The following is a 12,541-nucleotide window of genomic DNA, read 5'->3' as shown; positions in this document are numbered from 1 at the left end:
GGGTCATTTCCAGCTGATCGGCCAAAATGAGGCGGTTACGAAGCACAAATTGCACATCCGGCACGTGACTTCTATACAAAATATTCCTCGACACCATCGCAAAGTACACATCCCACGCAAATGCAAGACATTGACCTCTGGAATTACAGCTAGTCAATCGCGCTAGTCATAAAATATCTTATTTCACGCTTTGCAGTGGGGGAACGGGCCTTAAGGGGCAGCTCTCCTCGACCTGTACTTAGGGGAAGTAGAAATCGCCGGCGGAGACACATGATCCCTAAAAGCAGTTTTTAGCGATCGGTTGCGGTCGGTGATTTTAGCATATTTAAAGAGTGGCAACCGTGGTTCAGATTTCTGTTCCTGTTATATTCTTCAATTATCTCTCTTTTCTATTCAATCCAGTACACATATCCATTTCTAGGGCTCAGAATAAGAGTTGCTGTGATCTGACGTATTCGGATCGCATCTCCGCCAGATCTTATCTCGCTGATCTCTTCGTCCTTCCGTTTTCATCTCTTTATCTTCACCTTTTCTTAACCACTTCAATTCGTCCTCTTCTCTATTCTAACAACACAATGACCTCCCCATCTACCATCACTCAGCGCTTCCTCAGCAACCCTCACCAACTCGGTGTGGTTGCGGTCGGTTTCAACGGCGGCCAGGTACACTTACTCTGACCTCATAGCCAAACCCGAAGATAGTACTGATAAGTGAATGCAGTGCAAAACCGGCGTCGAAGCTGCCCCCATGGCTCTCGTAGAGGCCGGCCTCCTCGATCAACTCCGCGACGACCTCGACTACCAAGTCCACCATGACGGCAAAGTCCACTACTATGAAGACGTCACTCCCGCCGCAGACGCAGACCCCGACCACCGCGGCATGAAGAAGCCTCGTGCCGTCAGCGCGGTCACTCAGAAGCTTAGCAGCCAGGTCTACGAGCATGCGCGCGAGGGCAAGTTCGTGCTCACCCTTGGCGGTGACCACTCGATTGCTGTGGGGAGTATCTCCGGGACGGCGCGGGCGATTCGCGAGAGACTCGGACGGGAAATGGCGGTTATCTGGGTGGATGCGCATGCGGATATTAACATTCCGGAGATGAGCCCGAGTGGGAACATTCACGGTATGCCGATGGCGTTTTTGACGCGGTTGGCGAGAGAAGAGCGCGAGGATATCTTTGGGTGGTTGAAGGATGAGCATATTATCAGCACAAGGAAGTTGGTCTACATTGGTCTGCGGGATGTAGACCGGGGGGAGAAGAAGCTGCTGCGCGAGAACAACATCAAGGCGTTCAGCATGCACGACATTGACCGGTATGTTTTACTCTTAATTTGGCTATGGCGATGCTAACTGATTAGACACGGTATCGGCCGCGTGGTCGAAATGGCCCTTGCCCATATTGGCAACGACACCCCCATTCATCTGTCCTTCGATGTCGACGGCTTGGACCCTCAATGGGCCCCTAGCACCGGTACTCCTGTACGAGGCGGACTGACCCTGCGTGAGGGTGACTTCATCTGCGAATGTGTGCATGAGACGGGTAACCTGGTCGCCATGGACCTGGTCGAGGTGAACCCGAGCTTGGAGGAGAAGGGAGCTACGGAGACTATTCGGGCTGGATGTTCATTGGTCAGAAGTGCTCTGGGTGATACCCTGCTGTGATTTTTTTTGTTCTTTTAATTTTATAGACACGATGAATATGCATTAGACTGATATTCCAATTACTTGAGCATGTTCATGATGATCACCTCTTGTTGAATATTAACCGTTTTAAAGCCCTTGGTCAAGGTTCCTCCGCATCTTGATTGCCCCTGATAAAGCTACAACTCGGTTAATAGTCGAGTTGAAGACTTTAACCGCTAGATCGGATATACATGATTCACATTTCATTGGCCTTGTGTTAGAGAAACGTTGATCAGCATCGGGTTTTCCCGCGAAATATATGTTCATAGTATCGCACGAGATCGAATAGCCCTCAGTGGAAAATGAGTACTTATAAAACCAGAAAGACGTCCTATTCTAATACTCTCTCTCACCAACCAAACAAACACAATGAACCTCCTAACTATACTATCCCTATCCCTCTTCCAACCCACCCTCTCCCAGACCCTCAACACCACCCTAACCACCCACTTTGCAAACGACACCCCCTGGTACACCCCCCGCATCCCCCTCTTCACCTCATCCCTCCCCGCGCTTAATGCAGTCTACTACTACCGCTGGTCCCTCTACCGCGCACACCAGCGCGATCTCGGCCCCAACGGCTACATCATCACCGAATTCCTCAACGACGTAACGTGGCAAACACAGCCGTACGCCTCCCTCGTCGACGCGACGGGCTTCCATCTCCGTGAGGGGCGGTGGTGTCGGGATCAGAGATATAACCAGGACTATGTGACGTTTATGCTTAATGGTAACAAGGGGGATATGTATCAATTTTCAGAGTGGGTTGCGGATTCCGTTTGGGCGGGGTTTTTGGTGGATGGGGACGTTGATTCTGCTGTTGCGAAGTTGGATATGTTAGTGGATTTGTTTGAGGGATGGGAGGGGAATATGTCGGAGGCTGGGACTGGGGGTTTTGACAGGGGGAAGGAGTTGTTTTGGATTCAGCCGTTGACGGATGCGACGGAGTATACGGTTGCGAGTATTGATGCGAGCGGTGGGTTCGATGGATTCACGGGTGGGAATGCGTTCAGGCCGAGTGTCAACAGTTATCAATACGCAAATGCATTGGCTATTGCAAGGCTTGCGGGATTGAAGGGCGATCAAGCCCTCGAGAAGGAGTATAGCGATCGAGCGGATGAGATCAAGATGAACGTGCAGGAGTCGCTATGGAACAGCACGTTTGAGCACTTTGCCGACCGGTATCAGGTTGATAACGAGAATGTCACGTACTGGGATTTCATCCGCGGACGCGAGTTAGTCGGCTATGTCCCCTGGACGCATGACCTTCCTGATGATAATGAGACGTTCGCGCAGGCGTGGACTCATCTTCTCGATTCTGAGAAGTTTGCTGGTTCACACGGCCTGCGCACCAATGAACCGAGCTATGAGTACTTCATGCAGCAGTATCGATATGAAGGTTCGCAGCCGGAATGTCAATGGAATGGACCTGCTTGGCCGTACCAGACTACCCAGGTTTTGACGGGTCTGGCGAATCTCCTTGACCATTATCCGATTTCGTCTGAGACGGGAATAGTTACCCGCAAGGACTATACCGACTTGCTCGTTCAGTATGCTGAGCTACACTATAACTTTGATCGCGGTGGTGTGCTCAATCTAGAAGAAGATTACGATGCTGATACGGGACGGCCCATCGTGGGTCTGACACGGTCTCCACATTACTTCCACTCGGGATTTATCGACCTCATTCTGTCAGGCTTCGTTGGAATCCGCCCTCGCGCGGACGATGTGCTCGAGGTTAACCCGCTCGCTGATGGAGATTCCGTCTCGTTCTTCCGCGCAGAGCGCATTCTCTACCACGGCCACGACATAGCAGTCCAATGGGACGCATCAGGAGAGCAATACGGCGCCGCAGGACTAATCATCGAAATCGACGGCGAAACCATAGCCAGCGCCCCGGACCTAACCCGTCTAACAGCCAACATCACTCGCAACGAGCCACCCGCGATCAACCGCCCAATAGCCAAATCAATTCAACTCCAATCTGATTCCGAATGGCCACGGGGAAGCGTCTCAGTCGCTGACGCTGACCCCGAAAGCATCCATGCTGCCATTGACGGCCGGATCTGGCTCTTTCCTGAGAGCGATATCGCTAATGGATGGGACACGCCTGTTGAGAACGGAAGCGAGCTGTGGTACCAGATCGAGTTCAGTAGTAGCACAGTCACTGCTAGTGCTGAGATTGCTTTCTTTGCGAATGAGGCGCAGGGGCTTGATGCTCCGGAGAGTTATCGGATTGAGGTTCTTGACGGTGGTGAGTGGGTCGAGGCAAGCGGCGCGCAATATGCGGAGCCGGTCGCAAATGGTATTACTATTGCCTCGTGGGATAAAGTTACGATAGAGAGTATCAGGGTTGTCTTTGTGCCGAAAAAGGGACAGAGGGTGAGACTTGTGGAATTCAAGGTGTATTAGAGGGGGTCAGTTAGTGCAGGGGAGCAACGCAGGTGAAGACCAGGTATTAGCAGTCTCATCAATGCATCTAGCTCAAAATCTCATCCGATATAGGATTTCCTCTGATCAGCGATATTTATCTCTGTGAATTGCAGTTAGTATTGAAGTTTGGAGTTGAATTAGGTAAAGTCAGGTGATATTCAAGTCTATCGAGGTGCTGTTTGACAACAGGAAAATTAAAAATCTTAAAATCAAATAAGACTAAGGCACAACAGCGAATCAAAGACCAGAATAAGCTGTTTTCCAACACCTTGACTCGTTGTAGCTGTATGTATCAGCATCATCTCCCCTGCCACCGCTATTTCTCCCTGCCACCAGAATTTCTATACAGCCGGACTACGTACAGAACAAAGCCGCATCTTCACAATTCCACCTTGTCACTTTATCAATTTCTTCAATTCCAGCCATTCCTCTCGCATATATTCAATTGAGTCTGTCTGGTCTGGATCTATCTATCTAACGTTTTCAGCTCCATGATACCCACATCTCCATCGCCAACACATCCGGTCCACCACTTTCCCTGCATTACGTACCTTACAAGCGCGCCCAATACTACTTCTCGATCAACTGAACAATCAAAAACCAGGAATACCTAGAGCTACAGCGGTGATGCGCTGTCACTTTCCCGGTCCCTGTTACTGTCACTTTTAATCCCTCGTCAGCTTCACTTTGACACGCCCCGCATACACATGATTATATATCCCGGTACCTTGCAAAACGTCCAACCACCAAAAGTCCTAAAAAGTTAGACAATAAAAGAGACAAAATGGCCGTCCGAAGAGCCTACCGCCGGTATCACTGGCCCGAACTCCAACTCAACTTCTGGCTCCTCATCGTCCTCGCTTCCTCATGTGTCAATCTCGGTATCTTCGCCTGGTTAATGGCTGTGCAATCGCAGCTCAAGCTCGGAACTCCATGGTACCTCCCTCCCCTACTTCCCCTTACATAAATCTATCTAGATACAAGTACTAACAAGCGCAGGCTCTTCCCCTTCATGGTCGTCTCCGGCGCTCTCGGAATATTCTTCATAGCCCTAATCCTAATCCTGGCCATGCAGCGCTTCCTCCTCCCCGGGATCATCATCGTGGGGAGTTTCGTGCTCTTCGTACTATGGTTAACCGGTCTTGTTGAGACGGCGCTGCAGTTGTACGGTGTTGTGGGGAGCGTAAATGATAGTTGTAAGAATTGGGTTGAGGGGAATGGGATTCATGGGGAGAGTATTGAGGCGTTGGCGTGGCTGACGCAGATCACTATTTGTATGCCTCCTTTCTTCACCCTTATCCAAGGCTGAAATTCAGTTTAAAGTGACATGGCTAACTGGCTAACGACAGGCAATTGTTGGAAAACGGCGTTTGCGTTTGAGTTGATTGGGGTGATTTTCTTTTTGTGGATGATAATTATGTCGTGGCGAGTGCATCGCGATGTTGCTTGATTTTTCCTGTCTATGATTGATGTGATTGATGTATGATTTATGGCTAATGTTCTTGAAAAAAAGATTGATTTGTCTGGTATATGAACAGTTACTCTGACCTAATATATCAGTATCAGTACTCACACCAACGCCGTCGCTATGCCACTGCATCGCAACAACTAGAACTCGAACAGATAAGCAAAAAGAAAAGACCCGAATCAACTCCAACAAAGATACAAGAAAGACAAGAGAAACACTCAGCCATTCTCCTCCGCAATATCCGCCTCCGCCTTCTCATCATAATCACCGTCCTCAAACGCAGCCAACATCTCCCGCTCTAGTTCGTCCTCATCATCCGCTGGATCTTCCGGATAACTCACGTCTTGGCCCTTGGCCGCGGGCTCTTCAGCATTTTCTTCGTCGTCTGCGTTCGCGCCAGTCCGTTCAGTGGGCAGACTCGTCCGCGTCGTTTCCGCCGCGCTCGTACTGCTTGGTGTGGCAACTTCTTTGAGACCGGTGCTTCGCGCATGTGAACGCTTGATCCGCTGTGCCAGCCGTGACCCTTTATCACTTTCTCCATCTGTCTCATTATCACTACTGTTGGCGCTGGAACCACCGTCACTGTCGTCGCCTTCTCCGTCGCGCTTCCGTTTTTTACTTGCCCCAGTCTCATCCGCCAACTGCGATACATCCTGCTCACTTTCGATGTCACTTTCACTTTCGTCGTCGCTCCCCAGAAATTCCTTCAATTCATCATGAATAGCGGCTTCTTCGTCCTTGTCGTACCCGATATGCGACATGTCCGTGAGCCCCGCTGATTTGAAGATGTCATCCATCGCATCGTCATCTGTTCCTGTCGCTTCGTCCGACGAAGATAACCAGCCACTCTCCGCAGCCTCCCTCGAGTTTGGCAAGATAGGCTCTCCACGGTCATCCGGGTGCACGGGAAGAAGATACGGCTCCTCGTCCAGATGACTCCATTGAGTCAAGGAGTCTAGCAACCACTGCGTCGTGACGATCTTGATATTCGTATACCGGGTCGCCTCACGCACTTTGGCGGTGCGATTACGTCCGGCTACTAGATGTGTTGTTCGGATGTTGATCTTGTTCGAGACAACAACGCCAAAACTCTTAGCCCATAATGAGATGTCGGCATTCTGTGTATCTGTCCCAAGCGGCAGAACTCCAGAGAACACCACAACCACACCACCAAGGACTTGCCGTTTGATCAAAGGCATTATATCCTGGACATCCGGGACGAGTTTCAGATCGACATCCTTCTCCTTCATTGGCGTCCTCTCGCCCCGCAGAGCGGCTACCCGACCACCAAGCGCCCGCGATCGCCTCTTATCGTATTCGTCAAAGAAGTAACGATGTACGCGTTCCAATCGGTCCTCGAGCTGGAGGAGTTCCTGATCATTATCCTCGAGCAAATGGTGTCGCTGCTTGCTAAGGTCTTGCGCCGATTCATCCACACTGGTCGAGGACTCGCTGCTCACATCGCCTTCATCTTCCGCATCCAATTCCTTTTGCTTCTGAAGTAACGGACGATCCTCTACCTGGTGCATGATCGTTTCTTGTTGCGCGTCACTCTGTTCTTGCAATAACCTGGGATTATCCCCGCCACCCATTGTTACTAGCTGTTCCAAGGCCGACACATCTGCTGCACCACCCTCTGCTTTCCCAGTTGTACCATTTGGTCGAGGTGGTGTTGCTGGTGGTGCTTTCTCCTGCACCTCCTTGGGCTTATGCTCGGGCTGTTTGGCTTCCCGCGTTGCTGAGGCCGCTAGCTCCTGCTTCTGGGGCAAGAAGCTCGAGTTAATATCACCAATGCCAACAAAGAAATCATAGGGAGACACTTTGATAAGGTTGGGGTTCCAGCGCCACACGTCTCCACGGTCGTCGATGATAACCACCATCTTCGTGTCAACCGGAAACAGGCGATGTAGATTCTTGGCCGTCAAGTTTCCACTCTCGTCGCGACTAAGAATGCGATCCCCGAAGAGAGTCTTATCCGGATCAATGATCTTGGCAATCTGTTGCGCGTAGGCTCTAGTACCCATGGTGTAGATATGTAATTCGAAAAGTTGTGATACGTTGTGCAAAAACGACTCCAAACCTGGCCGTAACTTGACGTAGTACCAACAGCCACGCATGCCCGGTCCTTCGTCCATCAATTGAAACGGTCGCACATCACTCAGAGCCTTGAAATTCGGGTTATCCTTGTCTTGCATCCACTCTCCAACCGTAGGATCCACAGTAGCATGGATGATTGTTTGATCAAGATCCACCACCAGAGACAATTTTCTGCCTGCCAGCAAACGGCGCTTTGCATCTTCTTCCACACGTGTAGCCTCTTTCGCACTCACGGTAAGGGCAGTGTTGTCGTGTACCATCTGAATGGGGGCGCGCATCGAGTCCATCGTTTCGGTGTTATAGGTGGCCCTGTATAAAGGAAGGGAAGTCAGTTCCATCCAAAACTGTAGCAAATACCAGAACTCACTCAGTCATATCCTTCCCACACTCCGCGCAAAGTCCTCCAAACTGAACCTCGTGAGCACATGGTTCATCGATCTCAACAACATTAATCCTGTACCGATACGTTAGTTCCCACCATTCCATACAGGCACGGCATAAGGGAAACTGCTCACGGAAACTCAATCACATCACCCTTCTTAATCTTCCACTGCACAAGCTCTCCATCAACCGTCGACTCAAACTTGGTCGGAAACTTGCGCTGTACTTCAATCTTGTTGCCCAACCCGTCACCCTCGGTGACAGTCGTTTGGTAGACATACCAGAGCAGTGCCTCATCCCGCTCAACCGCATCCCCCGGCTGCTTCAGCAGCGACGTCACGGTGATCGGGTAATGGAGGCCGTACGGTAGACGGAGAAGCATTGTTCTCGATTCCAATTGGTCCTTCTCTTTCCTTAGTCTTCTCTCTTTGTTATCAATCCCGTCTCCTAAGACCCCGACCTCTGACTAGAACCGTACATTCAGAGACCCGTCAGGAGAAAGCGATTACGATATTGACAAAGAAACTCGGAGCTGTAAGGGCTATGGAGCCATATCAGACCAGACAATGCGCCCGAATCGAATGAAAACAACCGGCGGCACACGACAACGGCCGAGGCGGACTTTGGGGGGGAAGGGTCTGCAAGGCGGCTATAAAACTTGGCGGGACAGCGAAATCGAACTCGAGTGAAAGCGTAGAAGTAGGCGACGCGATAACGAGTAATCAAGGTAACTAGTTTGTTTTTGCGGAGGTGATGACGGCGGTGTTGTCGCTGCAAGCAATCGCCACGAGATGACGCGAAGTGGTTAACAGAAGGATCGGTAGCATGCGCGATAGCTACGCAGACGTAGAATCAAGATAGTAGCTTTATTTGAATAGAAATGAAAGGTATTAGAGAAAAAGAGAGGAGGAAGTGCAAGTTGGGAGGGCAGAAGAAGAGCAAGAGAGAAAGAGAAAGACGGAAGAGAGGTGGTGATAAGGCACTAAGGCATAAACGAGCTTTGAATGCCTGAGGCTTGTGCGGGGACTAGGACAAAGCGGCTCTTTATATTCTCCTACAGTAGTATTACTGTAAATATAGTAATCCTTGAGTTATCAAGACCCTCTCAATGCCTTCGAGCCCCCTACAGTTCCTTCTTCAATTCCTCCCTTGTCGGCCATCCATATCCCAGCAGAAAGAAACTATCTGGACGCTCACCGTCCAGGCCCAATATAAATAAGTTCTATAATCCTTCAACAATCGCTCTAGAACGCATCAATGCTACCCATCGTCCCCGGGTCATGTGCAATAAAGCATACTACTCCGGCACTCGGACGAACCCACTCAACCGTTTCCTCCCCTGCCACCTAAGCATCAATGGAATCCCGACGGTGGCGCATCCCGGCTTCTGTCTTGGGGAGGACCTCGTCCCGCCGCACGAGGATCTGCTCGGCCACTAGCTCACCGAGTATACTGCCGCTGGTGCTGATTTGCCCCTTGGCAGCGATGAAGGTCTCTTGTAGCGATGGGTCGGTCGTTGTTCGCCGTCCGACTCGAATCCTTGGTACTCCGTAGGCTTCAGACATGGATGAGACCACAATGACATGGCTCGCTTGAGCTCTTTCAGGCGCAATTCGCAGAGACGATCCCTTTGAGCACACAGGTATACAAGACATTGCCTTCTTCAGCGAAGAAACGGCCGTGGTCTCCCGTCTCCAGACCATCGTGATTGTTTTACCGTCCACGCAAGAGACAAAAGGGGCCCGTTCTGCTCGGCCAGGAAGCACTAACCTTCTCTCAGATGTATGAATGAGACTGTCGTGCGTTCAAGATCACCTGTGCCATCGGACGCGAGTGCATCAAGGACAACGCTGCAATTGACACTCAGTTGCTGTCAGAGATGGAAGGAACAAGCTTACTGCACCGCTTCCGGTCCGCTTTTCTGAGCATCGAGAATCATCCATCGCTTACAATCAATGGCCTTCAGCCAACATGCCGATGTATATATAGTATGTGTGTACTTCTGTATCGCTAGATGATCTCTTTGTAGAATGTCATTCTACATTTAGCGAATCCAGACTTTAATAATAATCCATAGAATTCCATTAAAAGAGCTCATTCATCAAAAAGCAAGGCGCAAGCATGTGTAGCATCATAACAAAAAGATCACTTAACGCTGGCAGCCATCTGCGGGAATCATCCACGCCTTCAAGCGATCGTAAAGATCAAAGCAAACAGCGATATACCTATTTATGCAAAAATTAAAATAACCCATCCTCCTTCAATCACCTTGTGTTCATGAGAAGGCGTAGGAGCTAATTTATTTGGCCTTCGCAAGACCGACTTCGCCGTTACCAAGGTCATACACGCTGTACCACTTGCGCAAGAACGAGTCTCCCAGAATGGCCAAGGGACCAACGGGCTCGGGGAAGTCCATGCCCATGAAGGAGCTCATGCAGCTGCCCTGGACCTCCAAGGTGTAGTCGTAGGGGGTGATGGTGAAGTTATGGCCGCCCAGTTGAAGATGGAGGTCAGGCAGAGAGGAGCGCTTCTCGCAGTCAACGTTGTACTGGCCCATGAAGTTCTTAGTAGCACCGATCTCCTTGTTACTGTTCAAAATGTTAGCTCGATTCGTGTATATTTTTATATGGAAGAGACCCACAGAAGCTCAGCAAGAGTAGAAGGCAGTGCGATGAGCGAAGTGCCAGTGTCCAGAATGACACCAGTGTTGTCAAGCTCAGCAACGTTGTCACCGAGAGCAATAGAGTTGAAGTCGACCTCCCAGTAAGCCTTGCGGCGAAGAGGAATCTTCACTAGCTCGCCAGTGTAGTGGTCCTCGTCAACACCACCGAAGGTGACCTCCGAGGTGTCACCGTCCTTGTTGGCATCACCCAGGTAGAAAGCAAAGACGGGCTCATCGACCTTCTTCTGGTTGACCAGACTGTAGAAGGGAGGGACAATCTTGTTGACCGAGATGGTGTCAAATCCCAATCCCAAGATGCCGTCGAAACGGCCGAAAGCGAAGGCAAGGCCCGGCTCACTGGTGGCCTCAGCAAACAGCTGATCCTCAATCTTGAGGTCCCCAATCTTCACGGTGTCCCGAGACACGAAGCCACTGAGACTTCCGGATCCATACTGGATGGAGAATTCGGTGCCGTTCTTCTTACTCGTGGACGACGCAGAGGAGTCGTACTTGTTGTGAAGATAGCAGGCGATGGAGCCACATTCGGACGAGGGCACCCACAAGTTCGAGCTACCGGTGTCGAGGACAACCTTGAACTTCTGGGGAGGAGTACCAATCTCGATCTCGCTGAAGTCTAGAGGGAATCAGTACGCGTTAGCATAAGCGCTATTGGTGGACGTTTGCAAGGGTCAATCATACATTGGGCGTTCAAGAAGTTGTCAACCAACACGTTGTGACGACCCTGGTCCTTGATGGACTGGTCCTGAAGGAGTTCCTCATGAATAGAAGGGCGGATGCCCATGTACTTCTGGGAAAGAGAGCGGACATGAGCGTCGATGTTGTGGGTGTACTATAGAAATGGGAGCTTAGATCAGCTATCTGAGTCGCATATTTGACAAGATATTCACATCTCATGAATCTCAGGGCTTTCAGCAGATAGAAAACATGCCAAACTCACCAACTGCTCCTCCAAGGGGACCTTGTTGAGCTTCAACTTGTGAACCTCGGCGGACGCACCACCCGCGAGCAGGGCAGCGGCAGCGATAAAGGGTGCCTTCATATTGGCGATAAGACTCGAAAGAATGAAGAACGAACCAGTTGCGATGAAAGAAAGTGAGTATCTGCGATGGAAGCAGACGATAAGAGATGGGATGAAGATGAGATGAAGAACAAGAAGGGGAGAGAGGTAGAAGAATGACGGAGGTTGAAGAGGAGGTGATGCGGGTGAGCGTGACTCCGATCTGGTTGCGGAGCGACTGCAGGGCCACGGGCCGGCCAATCAGATCAGCGGGTCTCAGCTGCTTCACTTGGGGGATGTTGATCACGAGGTTGTATTGTACGGTAAAGTAGACTATTGGGGCCTCTTTGGGTATTATTTATGCTTAACTACAAAACTACAAAATACCAGGGTACTACGGAGTAAATGTGGGTGACGGCGAAAAGGACACGATTGTGCGTGGCTTTTGGCGCAGAATTTGTGGTCTTTTCGCAGAGCAGATAAGAAAAGGATGGCTATACCTAATTAGGCTCTAGCGTCTGAGGCTGTATGGTCTGCACCTAAACTAAGAAATCAGACAGCGCGTACATCGTGAGTTTTTGAAAATTAATAAATAGCCATCCAATATCCAAGTTGAGCATCTTGAGTAAGTCCTCAAAACCATAATTCCTCTCAGACTTATTTTGTTCCACAATGCCTCGGGGTGTAGCAAAAAAAGCAAATACTGTTGACTGGAATGCTTTTGTACATGAAAGTGATCCTGAGGTTAACTCTGGCTATACAGAAGCAACAAAAGCACAGATTAGGCTTGTGAAGACTAGTT

At 50.2% G+C, this 12,541-nt stretch overlaps 6 protein-coding genes across 6 annotated transcripts; 3 read left to right on the top strand and 3 right to left on the bottom strand.

Moving 5' to 3' along the window:
* Positions 1-575: 575 nt before the first annotated feature.
* CAR1_1 (arginase) lies at positions 576-1,659 on the top strand (the record flags this gene model as incomplete). Its single annotated transcript, XM_043285503.1, has 3 exons — positions 576-662; positions 721-1,310; positions 1,356-1,659. 3 exons carry the CDS (start codon positions 576-578, stop codon positions 1,657-1,659), a joined length of 981 nt encoding a protein of 326 aa, XP_043134189.1.
* A 390-nt stretch (positions 1,660-2,049) lies between these two features.
* On the top strand, positions 2,050-4,092 carry ACHE_21124A (uncharacterized protein; the record flags this gene model as incomplete). The annotated part of the gene is made up of 1 exon (XM_043285502.1): positions 2,050-4,092. The coding sequence occupies one exon, from the start codon at positions 2,050-2,052 to the stop codon at positions 4,090-4,092; it is 2,043 nt and encodes a 680-aa protein (XP_043134188.1).
* Positions 4,093-4,897: 805 nt separating this feature from the next.
* ACHE_21123A (uncharacterized protein) lies at positions 4,898-5,563 on the top strand (the record flags this gene model as incomplete). The annotated part of the gene is made up of 3 exons (XM_043285501.1): positions 4,898-5,049; positions 5,113-5,387; positions 5,463-5,563. 3 exons carry the CDS (start codon positions 4,898-4,900, stop codon positions 5,561-5,563), a joined length of 528 nt encoding a protein of 175 aa, XP_043134187.1.
* A 236-nt stretch (positions 5,564-5,799) lies between these two features.
* fcpA (protein-serine/threonine phosphatase) lies at positions 5,800-8,441 on the bottom strand (the record flags this gene model as incomplete). The annotated part of the gene is made up of 3 exons (XM_043285500.1): positions 5,800-7,987; positions 8,046-8,132; positions 8,194-8,441. 3 exons carry the CDS (start codon positions 8,439-8,441, stop codon positions 5,800-5,802), a joined length of 2,523 nt encoding a protein of 840 aa, XP_043134186.1.
* A 964-nt stretch (positions 8,442-9,405) lies between these two features.
* On the bottom strand, positions 9,406-9,762 carry ACHE_21121S (uncharacterized protein; the record flags this gene model as incomplete). The annotated part of the gene is made up of 1 exon (XM_043285499.1): positions 9,406-9,762. One exon carries the CDS (start codon positions 9,760-9,762, stop codon positions 9,406-9,408), a length of 357 nt encoding a protein of 118 aa, XP_043134185.1.
* A 596-nt stretch (positions 9,763-10,358) lies between these two features.
* Positions 10,359-11,781, bottom strand: PEP2 (vacuolar protease A; the record flags this gene model as incomplete). Its single annotated transcript, XM_043285498.1, has 4 exons — positions 10,359-10,647; positions 10,701-11,355; positions 11,421-11,571; positions 11,680-11,781. The coding sequence occupies 4 exons, from the start codon at positions 11,779-11,781 to the stop codon at positions 10,359-10,361; spliced, it is 1,197 nt and encodes a 398-aa protein (XP_043134184.1).
* Between the last annotated feature and the right edge of the window lie 760 nt (positions 11,782-12,541).

Source organism: Aspergillus chevalieri, chromosome 2 (assembly GCF_016861735.1).
Source record: "Aspergillus chevalieri M1 DNA, chromosome 2, nearly complete sequence".
In the NCBI taxonomy this organism is placed as follows: Eukaryota; Fungi; Ascomycota; class Eurotiomycetes; order Eurotiales; family Aspergillaceae; genus Aspergillus; species Aspergillus chevalieri.
Note: the sequence above shows the minus strand (reverse complement) of the source record. Positions and strands in the feature narration are given on the sequence as shown.